We start from the raw sequence: 25,994 nt of genomic DNA, 5'->3' as shown, positions 1-25,994 counted from the left end.
GACACCACGAAACAAAAGATAGGAAACAATAGATGTTTTTATATTGTCATCCGATATATAACGTTATATCGAACAGCCCTACAGTACATTATCCAATATCTTTTTATTTATTTATTTATTTAGGAAGGGCATATTGATTCAGGACCAAGCCTTAGTTTTTGCATCATGCCGTTAGCCTTACTTAAGTTATACATACATGTATTTTAGCCCATACAACCAACCAGCCTTCTGGATCCCGCAGAGTGGCTGTGAAATGTAAGAAAATTTCTTCAATAGTCTTCTGAGAAACTTTTCATAGTACAAAAATCCCCCCTATTCTGATGAACCATCTTGCCTTTCACCCGAGTCTATTCTTCCCAATGGAGAAGTGGGCCTCACCTTTTTTCTTTTTCTTTTTTTTTTTTAAATTTCTAATGATTTGCTGTTTTCCAGTGGTAACAGTGGCTGGACTGTCAGTTGAAAGCTATGTCCTCTCCTGCGCTGTTGATTGAGACCTGCTTTCTTGTCTCAGTCACATGATTATAGCTTTTTGGGGGGTTCTTTACAGCCCCAATTCCAAAAAGATGGGACACTGAAATTTATTACACGTTTAACCTGAGAAAATATACTGTTTCTATTCAAACTAAGGTGAATTTGAATTTGATGGCAACAATATATAACCTCAAAAAAGTTGGGACAAGTATAACACATAAAGATGTTTACAGAGGGAACTCCAAACTTTCTGGAGATTGTTAGGCACTGTCAGACTCAAATATACAAATGCAGAAAGAGAAAATAATATATATATATATATATATATATATATATATATATAATTTTCTCTTTCTGCATTTTCACTGTTTGTGTAAATCATTGCATTCTGTTTTATTTTTATTTTACATATCATCCCATCTTATTTGGAATTGGAGTTGTGTTTTTGAAACTATACTTAATTCAAGCCCTAAGACCATTTTTGAGTCAAATCACACGATCATTGCCCTACATTGCAATGTTCTGCACACATGGTCTTTTTCTCCCATTACTCTTTTAAGCCCATCACGCCCTTGAAATTTCCTTTGATTCCATTAATCATTTTGCTCGCAATGAAGTTTGATCCTGAAATTAGCTGATATTCTAACTTGGGCTTTGTAGTGAAACATCCTGCCAATAAAATGCAGTGACGTGAAAGGGATGCAGGCTATCAGCCCTGTTGGCAGTCATGCACGTTAATCGGTTGGTCTGTAATGACCAATAAAGCAGTAATGGGACATATATCATTCCAGGTTCCTGTTTTTTGAAAGAGGACCATCTGGAATATTTAGTATTTAAAGTTATGATTTAAAAAAATCTTCATACATGTAGTGAATTCAAAATGGCAATTGAATTGAAAAAGTGGATTGAAAAGTCCATATGATGTGAATTTACTGGAAAGTTACCACAGTGAGTGGCCATAATGTGATCTACCTTCCTCATATTCTGTACAGGCAGCACCCTCATTAAATGGAGTATTTCTACTAGTGCCGTGTCTGAAATGGACTGTTTCCTGCTACGTTCCATTCTGTGGCCAAAAACGGGAAATTTGGATGATAATCAGACCTGATAATCCCAACTTTGGTCCCTGAGGGCAGTGGAAACAAGCTGTAAACACGAAACTGACATATTGTGTTGTCCTATTGTCCTTAAAAGATTGAAATGACTGAGTTAGTTCACAGTGGGTTTCTGTCACTCACAGCTAAGTTTATCCGCTAAAGACTTCAAACTACAGTCAACAGTGACAGCGTCTTTAGGTGTATAAATGAATCAAATGAAAAACCACCTTGCTTCAACGTCATGAAACTTGCTGTGACTATCATTAGATAAATACAGATTTATGTATTTCAAACACTTCTCATTTACTGCTTTGTTTGAACTTTGGATTTCCCATTGTGCAATATAAAGTAGGGTATAATCTTACATTATATGGTCCCTGCAGGTGCTTGCTAGTGTGTGCCCATGTGAGACACAGATTACAATTAATCAGTCAGTTACTGTAGTTCCAGATACTCCTGATAGCATTTAGTTATGTGTCTACAGAATCAATTTCTTCCATTTCAACTTATCCTGCACAATGGGCAAGATCAAAGACCCAAAGAATATTATGCTTTCGGCCTAATTTTCTACATGACAACTTTAACTGCATTGAGGGGCAAATGGACTGGGTCATGTACTGTAAAATATTGGATTCAGCCAGAATACTGAAGATCTATTGTGGGTCTTCCAGCCTGACGATGACCCAAAACATACCATGGCAATAAAGAAGAGGCTAAAGAAGAAAATTAAGGTCATTGCAGTGGCCTAGTAGCTGTGAAAATCTGTGGAGAGAGTTGCTAAGTGGCAGACAAGAAACCTTAAAGATTGAGAGTTTTTGTAAAGTGGAGTGGTCAAAATCTTTCCTGAGATGGGTGGAAACCTGGTGACCAGCATCGAGAGCAGTCTTACCGCTGTGCTTGCCAACAAGGGCTTTTCCACCAAGTACTAAGCCATGTTTTGTTTGGGGATCTAATACTTAGTCATTATCAGTGACATGCAAATCAACTTTTATGTAATGTGTTTTTTTGGGAGAAGCATTTTTAGTTGATTATCTCTCTTTCTAAATTTTAAACTACCATTAAATTGCATTTATATAGCGCTTTTCTAGGCACCCAAAGTGCTTTACAATGCCACTATTCATTCACTCACTGGTGGAGGCTACAGTTGTAGCCACAGCTGCCCTGGGACAGATTGACAGAAGTGAGGCTGCCATATCGCGCCATCGGCCAATGCCAGGCGGTAGGGTAAAGTGTCTTGCCCAAGGACACAAGACCAGAACAGAGAGAACAGGGGGATCGAACCGGCAACCTTCCGGTTACAGATGAGCTTCCCAATCCCCTGAGCCACGGTCGCCCACAGTCGTGCGCGTTTAATTCTTTGCAAGTGAGCATAACATAAATTCAGCAGGGGATCCCATAATTATTTCCTGCACTGAAGGAAATAAAGCTGATAATCTAAGTTGAGGAGAACATACACCCACTGGTGTTGAGTAAACAGATACACACTCTGTGATATACGTGTTGCTGAACATAAGGCAAGGGGATGCCTCTGGCAGACTTTTGACCGACAATTGAGACGCACACATGCAAATTTGTTAGAGGAAAGTAAGACGGCATGAGACCTTTTAACATACTGTGTTGATTTTTATAAATGCAAGGAGTAGAACTATTGAACATATCACAAACACAATATATTATTTCTGAAGTTGGAGGAAGAAACCAGATTTCACACATGTCTAGAACAAATTGGGTAAGAGTCACTGACTGGGCTGTTCCAGTCTCAGTGTTTCAATTGCAAGACTTAATTCTAGAGATTAGATGATCATAGATAATCTGAAGCTAAGCTTTTTAATAACAAAAATGTCACGGTGTTGAGTGATTGCAATGGAATGTAAGTGCGAACAACTTTAAACATAATATTTTGGTTCCTTGTTAGATCTAGTGTATGTTGATAAGAGCAGCAAGTTTGGAATCCCTACACAAACTATAGAGCATTTCCTTAAATAGTCTGTTGGCTTTCTTCCTCTTGTGTGTGGTTTGAAAAGGGGAGAGGTGAAAGTAAAAGTCAAAAACATAATGCATATTTTTGGCCTACAAAAACATACCTCCATTATGATCACGCCCTGCTTACTACCTGTGGGAGAAAAACATTCCAGCTGCTGTCAAGCTGCCATCAGGGACTCGTGCTTTTCTGGTTCAATTTTCTCAAAGCCATGCAGGTGACAAACAATAAAAATGAGTTGTTGTAGTCTAATACCTGGAGAAACAACTTCAGCTAACCAGTAGGAAACATTATTGTGGAAATGATAACCTCTTATGATATTTAACATCTTCCATTCATGTTCCATGAATATGTTTTGCTTTGCTGCCTGAGATTACATCCTCCATAATAATACGACGTCTGCCATCTCCGCCTCTCACCCTACGCTTCCCTTTACCTGCTGATAGCATGACAGGTTGTTGGCCGCAGTTGATGCCAATACAAAGTGAGAAGCTGCTAAGAGGATTATCAGGTTTTGTCAGAAGCAAAGGGCGGGTAATGTTTTTTTTTATATTTAATTGATCATTTTAATTGTCATTCAGCTTAAGCATGAATGACACATCACAGTGTGCATTCTGTGCTTTGTCTTCCCTGTCTTTGTTTCTTCAAAAAAGCTGTAAGTTTGCAGTGGCTAACCTGTAAATGAATGACAGATGAGACACACACACGCACACTCATTCATACAGGAACAAGCTATTAAAAAAACGATGTAGTAGCTGCAGTCGACCCTCCAAAAGATAAACAGCCAAGCTGTAATGTAAAGCTGTCAGAATAGTCTCCTTCCTGGTGAGAATAGTTGTCATCTTCAGTTAGAGGTGTGAATATGATAGATGGGGCTTTATTTATAGTTGAAATTATTTTTGTCCACTTCCTTTTATTCTGAGAAGCATTTAAAAAATCTTGACGTGCAATATTAACCTACATCTGTAAACTGTTTTTTCTACTTTTTTTTTCTGCAGTGACTCTAATGACTAGATTGTTTTCATGAGGCTGAATAAAGGAGTGGCGAAATTCTAAATTTACTTGTAAATGCACGCCACAAAAACTATGTCTGCTTTCTGTTCAAAGACTTGTGTATTGTTGAGGTATTGTCCTTTGACCTTTCAATTTCCCAAGAGATTTCTTCCTGATAGCAGAGAGACCTGGTCAGTGAAAGTGAGATCATAACAATAATTTTACTGGCAAAACTGACTTTGCATGATTTGATTATTTCTTCTTATTTTCTTCTTCTTTCTTTTTTCCCTAATGTATTGTTATAATATAATTAGGGATGCACCGATACCACTTTTTTGGAAACGAGTACGAGTACTTGCATTTCAGTACTCGCCGATACCGAGTACTTAATAAAAACATGATTTAAATTTGCAGGTAACAGCTTTAGTCCTATAATTTAACAAAAAACAAACAAACAAGGGACTAGTTTGGAATTAAGAACATTTATTTAAAATGAAAATCATGTTGTATGCAACATATTACAGAATAAATAATTATAAAAAAAACAAAATTTAATTTTAAATTTGTTCGTCTGTTTCTCTGTTTAGAAGTCTCACTAGCACAGTCACAGCTGGGATGACATCAGAGGCTAGTGCGTCGTAGCTGCTCACTTTTTTAGTTAGTTCCTCAAAGGGGGCAACGATGGCAACAGTCGTCTCCATAAGAGCCCACTGGTGAGCGGTGAGATAGTCTGGGAGTTCGTGCTCGGACACGCCCAGCACTCGCTTTTGCTCAATGAGGGACTGGAGCATGTAATACGTGCTGTACGTCCTGCTGCAGTCTCTTTATTGGCTGGTTGAGCTGTCCCTGAATGTCCTCGAGGCGGGAGTAGGCTAAGGCGGAATGTTTAAAATGCCCAACTATTTTCCTTCCCACTGCTATAGCATCAGCTATGCTCCTTTGTGCTAATAAGCATGGGTAAATAAGCGTGGGTAAACTTTTTGTACTCGTTGTTGTGTTGGGAATTTAGGTGCTTGATTAAATTACTTGTGTTAAATGCGCTACCTTTAGAGCTTCCTCTGGACAATTTCGCTGAGCACAATTTGCAGTCCGCCTTTGTTTTCGCGTCTTCGTTCACTTTGAAATAGTTCCACACGGCTGATATGTCTCGCCTTGCCTTCTCCCCGCTCTGAGCTGCAGCCGGGGCCTGGGGGGCGGGCACTCGGGGCCTGGGGGCGGGCACTCGGCGCCTGTGATTAACCCCTTACATGCCGCTCAAACATAGACAGGTCTCAGACCGTGGTATCGGTCCTCAGTATCGGGGGACTATAGAAAATGTGGTATCGAGGCCAATACCCGATACCGGTATCGGTGCATCCCTAAAATTTTCCTTAAATGAAATAACAGACACAGATATCTGAAAAAATAAGTCGTTAAGTCACATGGAATATGATATGTAGACAAAGATGAGGCAACCAAGTAAGCGTGTGTGTGCGCGTGTGTGTGCCTAACTATGTTTCTGTGCACCTGCTCATAATGTATTGTTAGAATTGGGAGCCAAGAGAGTATGCAAATTAAATCAAACACAATAAATGAAACGATAAACAGATAAATGCATGAATGAAGTAAATTAAAGAAAGAAGTAAGCAAAATGAACACAAGTCATAAAGGTATCGTTACTACAGTGTATTGTGTCTATTTGCATGTGTTTTTGTTAGATGCAGTGCCTTGTCTCTGCACCCATGAACAAAAGAAAACATATTAACATTATTTGTAACTCACAACATTTGAGTAGACTAAATTTCTGTGTTAAAAAGCTCCTCTTTGTCAACATTATATTGGAGTGCACACGTGAGTTTGCATTATTAATTGCAGTTGTTCCAGCTTCCTCTTCTGTTATGTAGTTGCTGCAGGTTGTTTAATTTCTGGGTCACCATTATAAGCATATTTTATGGTACTAAAGGCATCTGATAGATAATGTGTGTATATCTAAATATCCTTATTCCTTCTTTGGTCTTTTATTCCCTTCTTAAGTAAAATATGCCAGTTTATATATGATCCTTATCATGCCCATCATTGTTTTTACGGAATATTTGACATTAAAGATCACCACCGAATCTTTATAGAAATGATTACAGTAATTCACTGTGCATTTTGTTCTTTAATGTGTTTTAATCCTTGTGATTATTTGTTCCTGTAGTTGATGAAACGTATTAAATGCAGTTTGAGCTTAGCTACAGATATGTTTCAATGACTGACTCCTCTCATTCTCTTTTTTCACAATAGGTGCCAGTGATGTCCAAATCTTAGACACAGACTGAACCTTGCATCCATCATGGAGAAGAAGCCAGGCATGATGCAGCATCTCCGGCAAAAGATGCTGCCACACTTCAAGCGGGGCAAGGATCCCTTAAACAAGTTGGCTGTCCAGCTTGACCACAATCGGATGAGCTCCTCCGTTCCTGACGTAAGGAACGTGAAGCAGGATTACCCCCACGTCTCCTCCAGAGTGCCTTTTCAGCAGTACAATAGTCCCAGTTATAGCGATCCTTCCACACCGCTTGACAGGCCTTCTACGGGTCCTGTAGGAGGTGGGAGGAGTGTAAACCTTAGAGCAGGTAGTGGGAGAAAAGGGAGGAGTGAAAACAGACTGAGCGTGCCTACAAACTGCACAAACCGTTCTTCTTCCCAGGAATCATTCAACAGGCTTTGTGGAGAAGAGACATCTTCCCGGGAGACATACCAACCTGGACAAGGCATGGAGCCCGAGGAACTTGCACTACCAGAGATGATGACTGTTTACACTCCAGACAGTGCGGCTGTGGATGATTCCCTGGACAGCTCGCAGGTAAAAATACTTTTGAAATAACCTTGCAGATTGGGCATCTCCACATACGGAATATTCATATAATGTTTCATATAAAGATTGAACCTTCTGGGACACTAGCACTGACGACTTGCATTTTTATTTTAAATATTCACTCATATTTTGACTTTGTAGTTCCTGTTATATCTAATACTTTGGCACAAAATTAACTGACAAGTCAGCATTTTTTTCCTCCTGCAACACACAGTAAAAAAAAAAACATGTTGTACATTGGCGGGGTTGAGGTATCAGGTGTATTTACACTTGACTTGCAAAGTTTAACTTGGAAGAGCTGGATATGGTTGCAAATCGAGGTCCATCCAAAATCAATAGTCTACAGTAGAACTGCAAACACTGCTTCTGGTGGATTCACGTCTTTGTTAAAATGACAAGGATGTAGGCTGTGAGTGCCAAACAGAGTCACATTTAAAACTATTGTTTGTTTTGTTTTTTTTCTTTCTTGAAGTTAAGAGACAAGATCGGTTAGATTTAACCAATTATTTTATAAATTTATAAATTGTCTTCCACATTAAACGTTTTTGTTTGCTTGCTTTTTGGGACAAGTGTAAATAAGTGTATTTTATGGTATGAACTACCCATCTTGCTACACATTCCTGTTTATTGCTTCAATGATTACATATTAAAAGAGATTTGCCATAATTGATAGAAGTTACATTTGTTCAAGTTATAAATCTTTCTCAGACTGAGGCCTTTACACACTGCGTAAAATTTAAACGAATATTTTGTGTGTTCATTTTAAAATATTTTTTGAACTTTGACTCTGTGTAGTTTTACAGGGCAAAATTGGCACACCAGTACCGAATACACAATTTTATCCCAGCTAAACTCCGGGTCAGTGGTCTCCTCGCAATGACTTTTGTGCCTCCTCAGATGTGGTCTCAACTCTACCAACAAGACTTCAAACTGACATCTTGAAATATGTATGAAAGCATTGGAAACCCTGAAATTCTCCTTGCTGCTGCCTTCTTGTGAGAATCGCCTAACTACTCAAAACAAACATACACCCATAATCCGGTCTTGTGATGATGTGATGAATCCTGCTTCCGGGCCCAAACTACTCTGCGTTTAAGAAGGCTGTTGTGTTTTTAACATGTTTCAATGCTTTGCATCTTGTTCTATTAAATCTCAACAATCCCCTAAAAACAGTCAGTGATCACTGTTGGCCTCTGGGTTTTATTAGCGCTAATCATTTTAAAGCTCAGTTTTTAAAACCTTACGCTGTAACTACAGCCCAGGCAGTATATTAATGACCAGTGTTGGTCAAGTTACTTGAAAAAAGTAATCAGTAACTAATTACCGATTACAAGTACTTTTGAAAATAAGTACTGATTACTTATTTTCAAAAGTAATTAATTACTTAGTTACTTAGTTACTTTTTAAAAACACCATTTACAACCTGAATAGGTGATAAAGCGATAGATCTTTCAGCCCAATTCTACTTTATCTGCATAATCCATCATACAAAATGTAATCAAATGGAAACGTCTCTTTTTAAAACTTGTTTTATTAGTTTTAACCTTTTAACTTTATGCATCAAGCAAAAAATTTAATTATATGCAACATTCTCTGACTGGAAGAAATTTGTTTAACATTTAAACTTATTTTCCGCACATTCCAGCATATAAAATATATATATTTTTTTGTGTTTACACTCAGTCTTTCAAATAGATGCAAGTAAAACACAGCAGAAAATAAATAAAGTCAAAGACTAGCGGTCCTGTTGCTCTATTTTCTTCTGTAAAGCAGGAGTGGGGTAGGCAGAGGTTTACCCTGGTGCAGGTGTGTTGCAGCGGTCAGTGGAAGAATCCGCGAGTTTCTCTGTGAATTTCCCATTACGTCGCAGCGCACTCCCAGTGCTTGCTTGGAAGTTTAGGAGGGTTTTTTTTTTTTTTTGCTGTAAAAAGAAGTTTTCTTCCCACGCACAACGGACGCTAATGTTTTTGTCACTTTTTATGGAATCAAACTCAAAATAAGGTCAGTACTTCCAAGCTTTAAACATTGCACCTCATACTCTCTCCCGCACTCGATATATGATCCACTGTTGATCTGCACACAGCTGTTATCACAAATGTCACACTTGCTTACGTCACTGTCATGAGACATTCTCGCAAAAAAATCACGGTTTTAGTAACGCAGTAACGCAGCGTTCCTACGGAAAGTAAGGGTAATCTAATTACCGTTTTTGCAATAGTAATCCCTTACTTTACTCGTTACCGGAAAAAGGTAATCAGATTACAGTAACGCGCTACTGCCCATCTCTGTTAATGACTAACCTCCTATTGTGGATGGATTATCTCAGTTGTTCTCCTGACTGTAGTTTGGTCCGTTTACATCCTGCCATGCGATTGCATTTGTTCCTAACCATCGGGAACCCTCACGTTAACTTTTATCAAGTGGAAAAACGTTAGCGTTCATCCTCCTGCTTTACTGTTTATATTTTGCTAACATAGCTGTGTCACTAGTAATCACATTATATGCCAGCTAGCCAAACTTCAGTAACCCTACAAAACCTCACTGCTGTTTACTTTCCTGGCTTAATTTATGTCAGAAGTAATAACAGAGCTGTACGTCTTAATTTGTTTCAGAAATCCCTCAGTCAGAACATGGTATATTATATTAGATGGAAACTAGCGAGCTAACTTCTTACTCTGTTAAATTTCATAAATTCTGTTTTCATGGATGCCTGGATGTTAAACTTAATTTTCACACCTGGTAGAGCAGCAACACTGATCATTTTATTACAGATGAAAGAATTTAGACAGTTATTCAACTCTCAGTGATGCCGCAGTGATCGTTTGAATTGGGGACCTGCAGCATAGTTTGGGCCCAAACGCAGCCAATGACGTCAGACCTAAAGACTGGATACCCCCTCCACCAACCTTTACACCTGGCACATTGCAGTCAAGTACTGTTGTACTGGCAACCGCCAAACACGTGACAAACATGTAATTTGTCACGCTACAAAACAGCTTCTGCACTGAGTCTTTGCTCCACAGCATCCAGTGCTTTGCATTGCATTTCTTGATGTAAGGTGTGGATGCAGCTGCTTGGCCATGGAAACTTATTCCATAAAGCTCTCTGTGCAGTGTTCTTGAGCTAATCTGAAGGCCACATGAGGTTTGGAGGTCTGTAGCGATGGACTCTGCAGAAAGTTGGCACACTGTGTTCCTCAACATTTGCTGACCCGGCTCTGAGATTTTATGTAGTCGACCAGTTTGTGGCTGAAATGCTGTCGTTCCCAGGCACTTCCACTTTGTTATAATACCACCAACTGAAGTGAATGATTTTAATGATTTGGATTGATATTAGTTCATATATATTACTGTAGCTTTATTATGTGTTTTATCTCAGATGTGTAATTATAATCAGGATAAACACTACAGAAGGAGACTATTGGCTTTTCTTATTGCCAATTAAAAATGTCACTTATACATCTGGCACCTGGTGTCAGATATAATCGGTTGTAAACTTCATCTCCTTCCTCATTCCATTCTTTATTAAAATGATCTACGTCTCTCAAGTACAGCTGCTACTCAAATTTCTAGCATAACAGTGATCTGTAAATAATAGGGATGGGTATCGTTTAGGTTTTATCCGATACCGGTACCAAACCAGTACTTTTGAAACGGTGCCGGTGCTTAAACGGTGCTCAAACCGGTGCTTAAAGAATGGAGAACACAAAATTGGTCCAAAAACCTCTCATGTTCAGCTGTTTTTTTTGTAAAAAGATAACAATGTTAGCCTTTTCTGCAGCTATGGGGCATATATGGTATCACTCTTGGCTGGAAGCAGCTTAAACAATGGAAAAAACACAAACTTTGTCCAAAAACCTCTCATGTTTAACTGTTTTCTACTTTTTCTTTGGTCTTTTTGGCCAGGGTGAAGGGAGTATCTGCCATCAAACAAGAAGACAGCCGCATGTAGCTATGATGATGTTTGCTAGTTCACCTTACATGGATTAATGTAATAACGTGGTTAGCCTACTCAACGTAAGTTACACACGAACAACATTAAGCTACTCACGCAGAGAAGAACGGCTGCTGCTGCATCATCATCCGTCATCATTTCTGCTACACTGGCAGGGCTAGGGGCCAGGACTCTTCTCTTCGGGTTTTTGGGGGATGTTGCTAACTCCAGGTCCGATAACAGGAAACCCACCCGCAGTAGATGTGCTCGGTGTGAGGTCTCACAGCAAGCTATCAAATACGGCGCATTTCTCGGCTTTTAAAAAAAGAACGCTATGCGTCGCCAGGTGTTTCATCAGATTTGAGGTGTTACCTCCTTTGACAGTATCACAGTATCAGCTTAAAGCACTTGTTGCAGGCTGCTGAGTTTGCATCTTTTGCTGTGAAGTACAGCCAGACTTTTGACCATTTTTAATCTGTAGCTCTGCTCTAAAAGAACATACGTACCTGGACCCGCCTACTATCCTCGAAACGTAAAATGATTGGCTAGATTCTAAAGTGTATCATAGCTCAGGAAAAAAAAGCACAGAAAAAAAGCACCAAAATGTGCGCTGCTTTTCAGTCTGGTTACTACCGTTTATGTCAGAACCGGTGCCATCATGGCACCGGATACCGGTACCCATCCATAGTAAATAACATTGTATGTATTGAAGATAACTCTTTACAGCAAAATAAACATGTCAGGCTTTGCATTCTTCTCGTAATCAAGGGCAGGCTTTGTTTGTTAGATCATGGTTAGAATGACTTCCGACAGGTTTTGTGTAGACTGCATGCTTTAGTGACATGACGCACAAATGCAAGCTGACTTGAAATTCCGAAAGTTTAATTTTCATTTGAACAATAACATTGGGCGTAGCCTTGGCTTTATTTTCTTTGTCATGCAAAGTGGACACCAATGTGCAAGCAGATAAATGCTGTAGTTCTTGTTGACATGCAGAGGACAACCCAGACAACTAGGAAGTCATAGCCTCTTTTCACAGCTTTGACAGGCTTGTTTGCTACGCAGGCTAAATGAATTACTCTTGTAGAAGTTCATAGGCTACTAAATACCTTTTTATTCAATGGTTTAAGCAACAAATAAAGTAAAAATTCATTGTGAATCATGTTCATTTTGACTTCTTTCCACTAAGCTGCGGCTCATACTGAATTTGATTTTGAAAAGATTTTTTTTTCTTTTAATAGTGCCACATATACTTTCTTCCTGGTTTCACTATCAGTGGTTTAGACAAGTGTGGTTAGAGAGGGCAGCAGGACAGGTGTATAACATGTTGGCTGACAGTTTTACACACACACACACACACACACCCCTTATCCTAAACCTAACCATAACCTAATCGTAACCCTGACATTTAAAACCATGTTTTGAGCCTCAAGAATACCTTCAGACTCGTATGGACGGGCATTTTGTCCCCATAAGTGACTGTTGGTCCTCACAAATATAGAGGCATGCTAATTTTCTGTTCTCACAAACATGCCTAAACGTGTGTGTGTGTGTGTGTGTGTGTGTGTGTGTGTGTGTGTGTGGGGGGGGGTGATAAAAAGAAGTTGCAGTTTGGTATGGTAATCTTTGAATAATGTATTATCAACATGTTGTGAAACTTTTAAGTAAGTAACAGGAAATGACCTAAAAAATCAACACCCCGTAAAATGTTTCATCTTCCTGTCGGCGTTGTAGTAACATATCAGTGTTTTGTTTTGATTTTTGTTTTTTATAGATGCTCTTTATATTTATCTGATTAACTGAGGTGATATTTGTCGTTTCCTCCAGTGGGACTTTGATTTCGAATCTTTACGCTTTGTAGTTTGCAGCACAGGATGCTGATTTTTAGAACCTGACCATTTTCTCAGCAGGCAGATATTATCTGCTGATATTAGCCATTTGGTGGTCTGTTGTGTGAGAAAATATAAGAACTGAATAATTCAAGATGGAATTAATTGAGATGGAAGAAACACCCTTCAACTACATTATGAGAGTGGCTGTTGCATAGTTTGTCCATCAGAGGGTGCTCTGCAACCTCCCTTTTTTGCAACACCTGGTTGATACACCACAACAAGACAACTAGCTGATTGAGATCTGAGTCAGGTGTAAGCTTAAATGAATAACAGCACATAAGAAACATTAAGAAATCTGTGCTTTTTGTGTTTAAACCTCAACTGGCTTTACATTTTGATTGCTATTAAGCATTCAAGGCTAATGCAGCCTTGAATGCTGATATTAGCATATTACAAAGCCCATATTTCAACTAGTGCATTTATGGTTATAAATGGATTTGCATTAAGTTTTACCAGAGGTGCGTTTTGCCTGGATACAATCAACAGCTAAGGTCTACCTACTGTATATCTGGATCAGGATCTGATGTAAGAAAACTGATATAAGAAAAATAGCAGAAATGAGAGACCCGCTGTCTTTCTTAGTCATCTTACTTTCATCATCACTGAGGTTTCAGATCAGTCAAAAAAACTGTTTTGAATTTGGTGAAAGCAACAATGCACAGTGTGAAAACGAACAGTTTGTTTTCTCAGGGCCCCGAGGGTGGTTTTAAAACCTCATCAAAGAATATCAAGAATAGTAAAGTGCTTTTTATTTTAATTCTTGTCATCTCCCATTGTGTAACTGTTGTTGTCAACTGAACACTTCCTCATAGCTGTATAAATAGTCCATAGACTTACAAAAAAACTCTGGGAGATTATCTTTAATTGTATAGAAACTATAATGAATACGTCTGAATACAGCAATCTATATTTGAATTCATAAAGAAAGGAGTGGTATGTATGGCAAAATACCTTATGTTAGGTAAACACTGAAACCCAAAGAATAGAAGCAAATTAGGGAAAAATTGCCTAGTAGATGTTTTTTGGGTTACCTCTGTTCAGTCCCCAGGACACAGGAATTTTTAATAAATGCTCAGAGGATTTGTGCTGGTGGTAGAAATACCAAGGAGAGGGCAGTTCTGAGCCTTTAGTTTTAGCTGAGTGACGCTTTTTCATCAACAGGAATTTTACATGTTTTGAAAGTCTTTGTCATGTGTCACATGGTTTAAAAAAATATTCATCTTTGTCTCTGCAGTATGATAACGATTACAGCAGTCACATAAAGGAAGGGGACCACCAAAATGTAAGTGCTACTGTCTAATTTGTAGTTTGTAAGATGATTTCTGTTGTTGACTGGTTAATATGCAAATCAGCTTTAGGCACGACACGAGAAAAGGGTTGCGTCTGACAGTTTTATCCTAAGTTGCATCTTTGCGGTTGTAGAATTTTGCAACAGATTGTCCCTTTCATGTGTCTGTGCTGGTGGTTTTCAGCATTATGCCATGCCAACAGCAGTGTGGGTCTTTGGCCGGCGCGTGCTTATATCAAAGTTTAATTCCAGATTATTGTGCTCTGTTTAGAATGAGATAGAACAGTAGTCTATTTGTTGTTCAGCATCCAGTGTGTGTTGTCCATCTTTTGTAGCCGGTCAGGGTTAGGAAGCTCAGCTGGGGTGATTCCAGGGTACTGGGGTTTATTCGGTGAAAGATTCATGGCTTGCTGGAGAGGCTTAATAGTGATTAAATAATCCACTGCCTAGACGAGAAGCATAAAACTGCACAGAATACAATCTCTTAAAACCTGTAAGTGAGTATACTTTGTTTTGTTTTTTTTAAAATTAAAGTTGTATAAATGTGACAAAAATAATACAACCCAAACAGTAAAGAATTAGGAAAGCTGTATTCGAGTCTCGTCAAATTCCTGCACGTGAACAACAGTCTGACTTATAATCAGTGCATGAAAGTAAAATAAAAGAAGTCCTGTGATAATTTTGTTGTTAAAGATTAAAAGTTCAAACATTTCCAAGTTATTCTTCACATAAATAGGGGTGGAGCTATTATACTGTGGTTAATAGCATTACTGGTAATAAATTTGAAGTTTAAATATTAATGGTGCAGCGACCCATTATAAAGGCAAAAAACTGTTTTCTGATCAGATACTTCCTGATTAAAAAGCTGCCCAGTTTGTGCGGAAGTAGATGGGGCACTTTGGTAATACTACTAGTAGTAAAGTAATAATCTTGTTTTTCTGTTCAGTATGAGATGGACAATGAGGCTGTGAACATGTCTGAGAGTGCCAGAGATTCCCAGAGGTCCTACCTGCTCACCGTTAACTTAAAGGAAGGACGCAACTTGGTCATCAGGGACCGCTGTGGTAAGGAGCTCATATCGGCACTACTACAACTCGGCTTTTTGTCCCAGATTATTGTGTATTGTGATGTACAGCAACACTAGCATTAAAATACACAGTCTGAGAAAAACAGAAGATCAACAGGCACCACTGCGATGCTGATTATCATCCAGGAAACAGGATCAGTGCAGAAGCAAGTAATACTTCAGCACAGTGGAAAATGAGAAGTGTGGCAGTGGAATCCTATTCAACTGATGAAACAAAATCCCTTTACCCTCCCGCCCGAGGATCATTGTCTGACTAGAGCTTCATCATTTTAACTTCCCCAAATTTTCCTCTGCATATGATTACCTTACTTGAAAGTTCAATGCGCTGTAAAAGCAAAGATGCAGTTACCTGTTGGTGTATGTTTATACCTTAGAGCTATACGCCTACTTCTTTTTTTTCTGAAGCTGTGGCTTAATTCTGACTAGATCTTACAATGACATCATGCATCACGTATTTTCTTGTGTACGCCTGTGCCAATGAGTAAGTGTTACTATTGTTATTGCTTTGTGGTCTTCTCATACTGAGAAACGTATCTGAGTTGACTTGCTAAATCTCTTAAACTTTATGAATTATAATTCCCGTAAACGTGGACAGATGCTTGAGCCTACAGAAGGGGGGAAAAAAACCAAAAACGAAACCCTCCGCCATTGCTCATAGTCACTTTTTTCCCCCCTGTATGTGTCAGTGTTGACTTGTGTGTTTGGCCTTGACTTGATAAGGACAACCAGGAATGTCTGTTTTGATTACACGCCGTGTTATTGACTCCAGGGACACGAAAGACAGCTGAGTGTCAGGTTAGCTGTGAAGCTCTTGTAGCAACACGAGCAGGATTCCTTGCAGCGGTTTAGAACCTGTCTGAGCCACACCCAGCATTCAGTACAGAAAGCCTTTCACTCTTCGCTTATATTTTCCTCTTGAGTGTGCCTGCATGTTGACACAACCAGACTCTAGGTAAAGAGGATGATCAAGAGGCAAGCGGATTTGGTTTCACCGCATTGTTAAGGCCACATGGTGGTTTAAAAGCATGAACAAGCTTTTATTTTTTTCATTTTGATCAGATTATACATGCAGCAGTCGTAGCATGTGGTGGCAGCTGTTTTGCTAAGGACTTGTTGTGTGATGGGTCTATAAAGCCTATTCTACTAGCAACACCACAAAGAATCGGGCAAGCTCATGTAATGTAACGAAACAGAACAGTCTAAGCTCCTCCTGAAGTTTAAGCTATGATCACAGCTGTGTTTGGTAGACTGCTGCCCTCACCTGGTTGATTGAGAGACTATTCAAAAGATACACCTTCTACTTCCTTTACTCTGAAGTGAAAATGATACAGAACAGCAACAGAAAGTGAGATTTAGAAGTTTCAAAAGTGACTCCATGTGGAATTTGTAGTGTTAATCTTTGGGCCTGCCTATATATGTTAGTGTTTAAAAGAAACTCGCACAAAACCTGCAAAAGTGACGTTTTCAGTTGCAGTTAGTTTTCACACAGGAAGCTGAAATGTGATTGGCTATTGTATCAGGAAGTTGTGGTTACATCGGTTGGGACCACATCCTCCATACAAAAATGAGAGATCACACAGAGCAGGTCAGACCTTCCACGTAATAGTGCAAACCGGTACATTTGCATAGAAGTTGAAAAACAATGGAGTCAGTGTTATTTAGAAGTAAATGTCAAGTATTTATTAAAGACAGTCATGATGACAACGCTGCTTTTGAAAGATGGAAAAGAGAAGTAGCAATAATCATGCTTTGTGTTCTGAAATAACATGTCCTACAACTCACGATGAATATTATAATGTTATAGGATCATGTCATTTTAGTTTATTAAACATTATGGACTTTATTGCACTCAGAGGTAACAGCTGTAGCATAGGCTACATGGCCTGCAGCATGTTTATTATTCACAAGGAAAAATAATTTTATATTCTGGGGCTACGCAGCAGGATTTGGGTTTATCTAGGTAACTTCCTATTTAGGTGTGTTGCCATGCGAACCTAGGCTGCAGACCTAACATACACGGAGCAGGTTAGGTTCAAGATTAAATGCATGTAACTACGATGGTGTTTGCTAGTTCACCTTACATGCATTAATGTAATAACGTGGTTAAACTACTCAACGTAAATTACACACGAACAACATTAAGCTACCGATGTTGCTAACTCCGGGTCCGATAACAGGCACCACACCTGCAATAGATGTACTCGATGTGAGGTCTCGCAGCAAGCTATCAAATGCAGCGCATTTCTCGGCTTAAAAAAAAACAAAACGCTATGCGTCACCAGGTGTTTCATCTGATTCGAGGTGTTACCTCCTTTGACAGTATCACAGTATCAGCTTAAAGCACTTGTTGCAGGCTGCTGAGTTTGCATCTTTTGCTGTGAAGTACAGCCAGACTTTTGACCGCTTCGCCTTGGGCATTTTTAATCTGTAGCTCTGCTCTAAAAGAACGTACGTACCTGGACCCGCCTACTATCCTCGGAAACTAAAATGATTGGCTGGAATCCAAAGTGTATCATTCCATACCAGTTGGTGGCGGTAATGCACCTTTCAGTTGTTTGCCAACCGCCAATACAAATGTAAGGAAGAAGAAAGTGTGTCACAGCTCAGGAAAAAAAAAAAAGCACCGAAATAAAGCACCGAAATGTGCGCTGCTTTTCGGTCTGGTTACTACCGTTTATGTCAGAACCGGTGCCATCATGGCACCGGATACCGGTACCCATCCCTAGTCATAAGTCTGTTAACTTCCACAGTCAGCACTTTTTGCTTGCTTTTCTTCCTGCCTTCAAATAGGTTAAACTTTATAGATTTTGTTGGCATTTTTCAGTCTTATTGACCAAAATCTTTAAAGTACTCACACAGTTCTCACATACTTATACAGAGATTTTAATACTAAATTACTATAGAGTGCTTTTGCTCTCACATTGCAGATTTCTCTGCAGCACGTGTTGCTTTCAGTCTGTATTATGTGCTTAAGATCTCCGTATATGTCTGGGGTCATAATTTTGTGCTCCTTTGTAAAATCAGCCACTCTGCTAACAGTGCATGTTTCCACCCCTTTGTGTGAATGTTCTCATAGCCTGACTGGGAAACCCTGGGTTAATTTGGTGTGTTGTTAAAAGCGATGTGTGACTAAGCCGATGGCTGATTTTAGTTTAAGTGAATCAAGATAATGAATAAATACCCTACTTATATTTATCTTGCTTCATATTACAGGGCCCTGATGATGTCATTCCAAAAAGTATGTTTGTTTGTTTATTTGTTTGTTTGTTTTCTATTTACTGGTTTACAATATTCATTGTCAGGTACCAGCGACCCCTACGTCAAATTCAAATTGGTTGGAAAAACGTTCTACAAAAGTAAAGTGGTTTATAAAAACCTCAACCCTGTGTGGAATGAGTCCTTCTCTTTGCCCATTAAGGATCTGAATCAGAAGGTTTACATCAAGGTAACTTTTTTTTTTTTTAATGGTCAGTTTAATAAAGGTCATGTCAACAGTGTGGGAAATAATGAATGTGAAAGTTTTAATGAGCAACTTTAACAGTGAGAGTCATAGTCTGTTGTGAAAATGTGCATGTCAGTGCATGTTTTCTATCCTTTGTTATGTAGTTAGGGTGACATTTTTTTTGACAAAGTGTTATGAAAATCAATGTATGATTAGTGTCTGTGCACCTTTCTAAATCCAACAAAACGGCTGTTATCACTCTGTGTGAGTTTTCAAGGATACTGCAGTAGTACAGTCAGCACAGTTCTCCTCACATGAACTGTCTTGTGTTGAAGGACTGTTGATGTTTGATATACAGGTGTATGACCGTGACCTTACAACTGATGACTTTATGGGTGCTGCAAGTGTCCTGCTGAGTGATCTGGAGATGGACAAGTGAGTATGGTGATGTGGAAGTGCTTGAAGCAGCTGAAGAGCTCTGTTGAGGTGTAGCATGTAAATTATAGTAATCCTGGAATAATAAAAATGGAAAAATAATGTTGAACAAATCACCAGTTTTCTCAATGAATATATTTCTAAATGTACTATGCAGTGAAATTCTCACTAGATGTTGGCAAAAATGCATCTAATCCACACAAGCAAAGAAATCAAACCATAGATGTGCATAAATGATGTGTTTCTAATGAGAAATGACACAGGGAAAAAGTATTGAACACCTGAAGGAGGCTCAAAAACCTTTGCAACCTTGACCTGTATGCATGCTCATTACCTCCATTTCTGAAGAAAACATATGTTGAAGCATGTTTAAAGTTTACTGATCAACATTTAGACAAGGCTGTGAACATACCAGCAGTAAAATGTGAAGGTGAGAACATCATGGTGTGGGGCTGTTTTCAGCATACGGCACTGGAACGCTTCATGTAATTGACCCTGTGCACGAGAAAATGCTAACTTCCTGGTTTGAGACCGGATGTGGGGTTGTACATTTCTGGTAGGTTTACTTTGCGGTCAATCGCTACTGCAAAGATATCCTCCAAAATCATGTCCAAAACTCGAAAAACGGAAAGATCGCGTTAAGTTACAAAGAGCAGAAGGTGGGAACACTCACCACTGTTGTGTCATAAAAATCTAATGATCAATTTTGACGTTTAAAGAGTTTAGATCGATCAGTTGTTTACATCACTCAACACAAGCAGAACTGCATTACTGCAGGCAGAAGACACATCGTCCACATTCAGAAGCACATCTCTGTATAGTGACTGGTCTCATGATTTAAACAGGCAAATGTTCAGCATTCAAACTACAGGTGAACAATAGTCAAACCAGGTGTTTCCCCCATTATGTCGATATCAGCTAGTCAAGTACACACCTACACAGCATGTTAACAAACCGTAAAAAAAGCCACACAAAAAATGAATCATTGCTGGTAACGGTTTCTATACATTAGTATTTACGAAGGGTATGTTGTGACTTACCTTTCAAATTACAGTGGTCCCTCGCTAATAACGCGGTTCACCTTTCACCTCGCTGTTTCGCAGATTCTTTTAGTGCAAGTTTGCATGCTTATTTTTTTTACATCACATTGTGTCCTGCGTCCTGATCGCTGCAGTCGATCTCCTCCGTGACGTCTCTCCTGTACAGTACAGAATCGCTGCATCTATCGCTAGCAGTGTGACTCTGAAGTGCAGTGCTGTATGTCCACGATGTCCATGAAACGTTTTGCACCATCAAAAAATAAAATTGGCTACTTGATTTCACCTATCGCTGGTTAATTTTAGAACATAACACCCGCGATAAACGAGGGACAGCTGAGAAATATAACATCTGAATCCATTTTCTCTTTTGCCCTGAGGCGCGGGGAAAAAATATCGACAAGTCGATGAACATCATTTACAGATATATTGGGTAAATGCCCGAGACATCTATAGAAATGTAAATCGCCGCTTGATTCATTCATTTGCTTAACTTGTTTTGGACCGTAAACCAGGCGCGAATAGGACACCGGAAACAAAGCTCCCCACAGGAGTTTCCGCACCGGAAGTAGCATATGCTAACGTGCACATAGTCAATTGAAGGAAGGATGAATGGAAAATTGTACAGAAACATTCTTAATTAAAAATCTGTTAAATCGACCAGCAAGATGAAGAAGAAACGAGGGTGAACGTTTCAGCAAGACAATGATCCCAAACGCACAGACATGGAAACTTTCAGTTGGTTTCAGAGAAAGAAAATACAGCTGCAAGAATGACCCTGCCAGTCTCCTGACCCTGAATCTAACTGAAAATTTGTTGAAAGAACTGAAGCTCAAAGTTTACAGAAAGGGTCCAGGGAACCTTCAGGATTTGAAGGCTGTTTGTGTGGATGATTGAGCCAAAATTACAATAGCACCTTTAGAAAGATACCTACTTATAAAATTGGTGACGTGTTCAATACTTACTTTACTTCAGTATGTGAAATAAACTATTTCCAGGCACTGCATTGGCTCAACCCATTTATAGGTTTGGCAACGCAGCTGCATTTAGCTTATGAGTGTTGAACTTTACTTTCAAAGCATTTGCCCATTAATTATTAACATTGCAGTGGCTGCTTTTACTGTAGAATGTATTTTTAGAATGTGTAGTGTGTCTGTAATGTGGGAACAGTTTGGGTTTATAGCGTGGGTGCTTTTCCACATTTCTACACTCCTCTTTGAACCTGAAGTAAATTACCTTAATGAAAGTAACCTCCAAGAAATCAAAGTCACCAAGTTATCAAATGCCTCGTTATTCTCTCCAGCTCAGTTCTATACCAGTTTGCGCACACACAACCACTCCCACTTATGTTTATGGCCTTACAGTGAGTAACTGAGTCCAGGTGCATGTAAGACAAAGCTGCAATGAGTTCAGTCTGTGCCCTCGTGTAGCTCGGCTCGCCAGTACAAGTGTTAATTTGACCTGAGACCTTTGTGTTACCCCAGTGTTAATTAAACACCTCTCTTGTCCTTTGTCAGCAATTTAAATATGAAGAAGTAAAATTAATTGTATTGCTGTGGTATCATATTGCTCTAAGCCTTAGTATTTAATGCAATTTTGCTCTGCATATCTTTTAAACATAATTATTGACAATTATCGCATAGAATACATTTTCTCTAGTTCATCTCCTCAGTGGTCACATGCTTATTTTTACATCCTGTGGTGCTTGTTCTGAATAAATTCAAAGGCATGCTCGATGGCACATGACTGCCCATCTCTCATCAAAAACCCGCTTTGTTTTCAGGGTCAATGAGATGTCTTTGCGCCTGGATGATCCAAACAGCCTGGAGGAGGACATGGGCGTCGTATTGGTGGACTTGAGTCTGTCACTCCGAAATGGAGACAGCAAAAGAAGCAATGTATATCAAGCTCCCTCATGTATTTGCTCCATGCTTTCAAGCAGAAGGCAGACTTGTCGTGCATTGCATTTATCGTATGTCTGTGTTTGTGTCTCTGTTTCTGTGTAAAGCCTACTAACTAGTGTCATTTTGTTTTGCACCTAAAATGCATGCTCCTGGCGGCAGAAATGGCACCTAAAACGAACACGAAGTAGTTGGGTAAGGCATGGTGGCTGGAACACATAGGAAAGACTTTATGGACCCTTCATTCTAATCAGTATTATACAGATATCTGCCAAATATAAAAAGGAGAAAAACAAATGAGGCCCATTGGTCTGGTGAATTTTTTTCACACCATGTTCATGTTTTATGATTTTTCTAATTCAGCTCAAATTGGTAACAAAAGGTAATGTAAAAAAATTCTGACAGTAGTTCCTTTAGTTTTGGCAGTTATCTGTGCCTCAGTTGATTCCACAAGAGGGCAGCAAATCATTTTATTTCACAAATCAGGGTGCAGTATCTTGAAGAAATTTAACAAATGCACTCAGTGGTTTGAAGACTAAACTCTTTCAGTAGTTGTTAGTCAGTGTTTCCTTAATTAACTGACTGGACATATTCCTATTTGGTACTAACCTATATACAAATCAGGGTAAATTAATGCATTCTCAATCATCCAGGAAAATAAATCTCCAAAAGTTGATTCTGTTCATCTGAACGTAGCGTTTTTTTTTTGTGGTTATTGATCAATGGTCATGAGAATTTGCATAATTATGATTAAGGAACTGACCTCACAGCCCATTGTTCCTTCAGTGGGCTGGTTTCAGTCGTTATGCAAATGTACTGTTTATAAGATTGGGGAAACCTGCAGTCAGCTGAGACTGAAGAAGTCACTTGGATGAGTGACGAAACGTTTCTCCCAGAAAACGCTACGTCCAGATGAACAGAATCAACTTTTGGAGACAGGGTAAATTAAGTGTTTCAATATTTTCAGTGATAATTATAAAAGGATCCCAAATACAGAAGATTCCTGATCCCAGTTAACTTGATAGCAGCAGACCAGCTAAAATGAATATAGAGTTTGAGTGAAAGCGACAACGTACAATGTACAACATATGCATTAAAAATTAAATAAACCTAAATTCTTATTTTTAGCCCAGACCTGACAGGCTATAGTGGAAGTCCCATAACAAGGTCATACTTATTAATGCACCTTATTATCCTGTGATCACCTTTGACCATTATCATAAAAAAGCACAGATGCTTACCAGCATTTCCCAGTAACAAGTCCGGCTGTTGTGTTCTGCCTGCTCACTGATGAGGTATTTGACTCGCAGAGTTTAGTTGGGGAATGCATGCTTTTTTTTTTGTCTGCCACGCTATTGTCTGCAGGTCCATTCTATGTACTGCATGAAGCGATGCTACGCAAGATTAGACAGCTATACACGTGGCAACATTGCACATTCTCAGGATTAGTTAGAAAAGCTTTTGACTGTGTCTGCATGCCTATAAGTTTGAAGTTGTTTTCATTGTTGAACAGATGTACCTACTGTGTGCATGTGCTTCAAATTCTTCTTGTAGTCTGCCAACTGCATGCTGTGCAGCTGTTAATTAAAAAAGCGTTTTCTGCATGTGTCATTGCAAAGTTGGCTTGATCTGCAGTGATTGAATCTGGCTTAAAGTTATCTCGGGGGTACACTGTGTCTCTATATAAACTCAACTAATTATCTTAAAACATGGCTTCCAATTATACATAAAGGCTTTACCTAATCTCTGAGAATGTTTCATTTACCTGTCTTCCATGGACAATTGTTATAATGTCTCAAACATGGTGGTGGTGGAACTGCACTACAAAAAAATGTAATTTTTTTGTATCCTTTAAAAAAAGCTGAAATTGAATGTATTTATTTTTTTAATTTAAAGCATTACCTCTCATTCCTCTCATTTATTTTTATTTGTATCCCTACTTTTGCAGCCTGGAAAGAATTCTCAGCCTATTAGTTTGTCAGAAGAGCTGAAGAAGAGTCAGCTGTGGACGACTGTTTTGTTGGTGACTCTGGTTGAGGGTAAGAAGCTGCCGGTGGACAGTCAGGCAGGTCAGTTCTCCGTTCTCTTCAAACTGGGAGAGCAGCGATACAGAAGCAAGGTATATCTCAACAGAAGACTGTTGCTCTTAATTTTTTCCTCTTCCTAATGTGTCTTTGTGATTCCTAATCCTGTTCCTTTTCCCCTTTTTGTAATTTAAAGTGTGTAGATGTTTTATGCTAGTCTAAGCTCAGCGGATTTCCAGTATTCACAGTGACTTGTATTGTATTTATTCATTTGTTTAGTAGTTGTTCTCTTCATTTTGCTCTTTTTTTGGGGGGTGAGTATTCCACGTCATTCTCGATAGGTGTGCCCGTAGAACTAAAAGAAAATAAATCAATCTGATGTTAGTTTCAGGTACCACTCCAACTGTTATATATTGCTCTTTGCTCTGGATAAAATGCCCCCTGATGATGACATGAGTTACTTTGGCTTGGACACTTTCTTATTTCTTAATTTTAAACCCCCCCCCATATGGAAAAGAAATAGTAAAAACATATATGATTTACTCATGAAAGTGGCCACTTTCTCATTACTTTCATATTTTTTTTTAGTAAGTATACAAAACATACAAGTTTCATTATATAATTTTTCAAGGGATCTTATATGTGTTTTCACTCTTGTATGCTTTTCATGCAAGTTTCATACAAGACAGATAAAAACTTTATAAGATTTATATATATCTTTTCCATATGGGCCACAATAGTGGAAAAGTGAATTTTCAAGCTAAATGATGCTAACAAGCTGCATTATGTGTACTTAAAGTTAAGTCTATTCTGTTTTCAACTTAAGGAAATCATTTGCTCAAATAATCATTTAAAATATGACTAAATGTGGATGTTAAGCCTTAGTAATCTTTTTCTGAAAGATGCATGTGTTTGGTTATTCTTTGTTCTTGTTTTCATATCAGCTTAAAATGTATCTTCAATCTGTAGGATTATTAGGCCCAAATCACTTTAAAGTGCTTTTATTAAAATGTACATTTGCAGAAAGGCCACATGAGGTTAATGTCATTGCGCTGAAAATAGACTTTCAAAAGTCATAAAAAAATCCAAATATTGATGTAATAGCTGAATCTTAAACAGATTTGCATTTCAAATTGATTTATAGTTTATGGTGTATATTCCAGAAGATTTTATATATTTTTAAAGGTCTTAAACTCTTTAACAAAAAAAGCATTTGTCTTAGTGTTATTTTATATCTTGTGTGTCTAGTGATGAACAGAATTATCACATTTTAATTTTCCCAACATTCCTGTTCAATAAAATGCTGGCAGACTAGTTTTCACTTATAAAGGCGATCGTGGCTCAAAGAGTTGGGTGTTCGTCTTGTAACCGGAAGGTTGCCGGTTCAAGCCCCGGCTCGGACAGTCTCGGTCGTTGTGTCCTTGGGCAAGACACTTCACCTACCGCCTACTGGTGATGGCGAGAAGGGCTGATGGCGCGATATGGCAGCCTCGCTTCTGTCAGTCTGCCCCAGGGCAGCTGTGGCTACAACTGTAGCTGCCTCCACCAGTGTATGAATGAATAGTGGAATTGTA

The 25,994-nt window shown here is 38.8% G+C and overlaps 1 protein-coding gene and 2 long non-coding RNA genes across 7 annotated transcripts in view; 2 read left to right on the top strand and 1 right to left on the bottom strand.

Annotated features, from left to right (window-relative positions):
• mctp2b (multiple C2 domains, transmembrane 2b) overlaps nucleotides 1–25,994 on the top strand; it is a 47,013-nt gene that overhangs the window by 3,743 nt on the left and 17,276 nt on the right. For 2 of the 5 annotated variants that reach the window (XM_085155775.1, XM_085155766.1), the window contains exons 1-7: nucleotides 6,732–7,369; nucleotides 15,441–15,558; nucleotides 18,884–19,026; nucleotides 19,382–19,458; nucleotides 22,279–22,393; nucleotides 22,559–22,591; nucleotides 24,345–24,515. In XM_085155775.1, the coding sequence (XP_085011901.1) occupies nucleotides 6,857–7,369; nucleotides 15,441–15,558; nucleotides 18,884–19,026; nucleotides 19,382–19,458; nucleotides 22,279–22,393; nucleotides 22,559–22,591; nucleotides 24,345–24,515 (1,170 nt within the window). In that variant the 5' untranslated portion in view covers nucleotides 6,732–6,856. Of the gene's footprint in view, nucleotides 1–6,731; nucleotides 7,370–14,440; nucleotides 14,489–15,440; nucleotides 15,559–18,883; nucleotides 19,027–19,381; nucleotides 19,459–22,278; nucleotides 22,394–22,558; nucleotides 22,592–24,344; nucleotides 24,516–25,994 lie in introns of those variants that run through there. The other 3 variants (XM_085155737.1, XM_085155745.1, XM_085155756.1) reach the window with 3 other exon arrangements.
• On the bottom strand, nucleotides 5,006–6,721 carry LOC146526139 (uncharacterized). The gene is made up of 2 exons (XR_014873599.1): nucleotides 5,744–6,721; nucleotides 5,006–5,252 (listed from the first exon to the last, which is right to left on the bottom strand). It is a non-coding gene; the product is annotated as an uncharacterized LOC146526139 (long non-coding RNA).
• LOC146526138 (uncharacterized) lies at nucleotides 19,465–21,756 on the top strand. Its single transcript, XR_014873596.1, has 2 exons — nucleotides 19,465–19,943; nucleotides 21,089–21,756. It is a non-coding gene; the product is annotated as an uncharacterized LOC146526138 (long non-coding RNA).

The sequence above is a fragment of the Neolamprologus multifasciatus genome, chromosome 1, assembly GCF_963576455.1.
Source record: "Neolamprologus multifasciatus chromosome 1, fNeoMul1.2, whole genome shotgun sequence".
NCBI classification, from domain to species: Eukaryota; Metazoa; Chordata; class Actinopteri; order Cichliformes; family Cichlidae; genus Neolamprologus; species Neolamprologus multifasciatus.
This window is presented reverse-complemented; position numbering and strand designations above follow the sequence as displayed.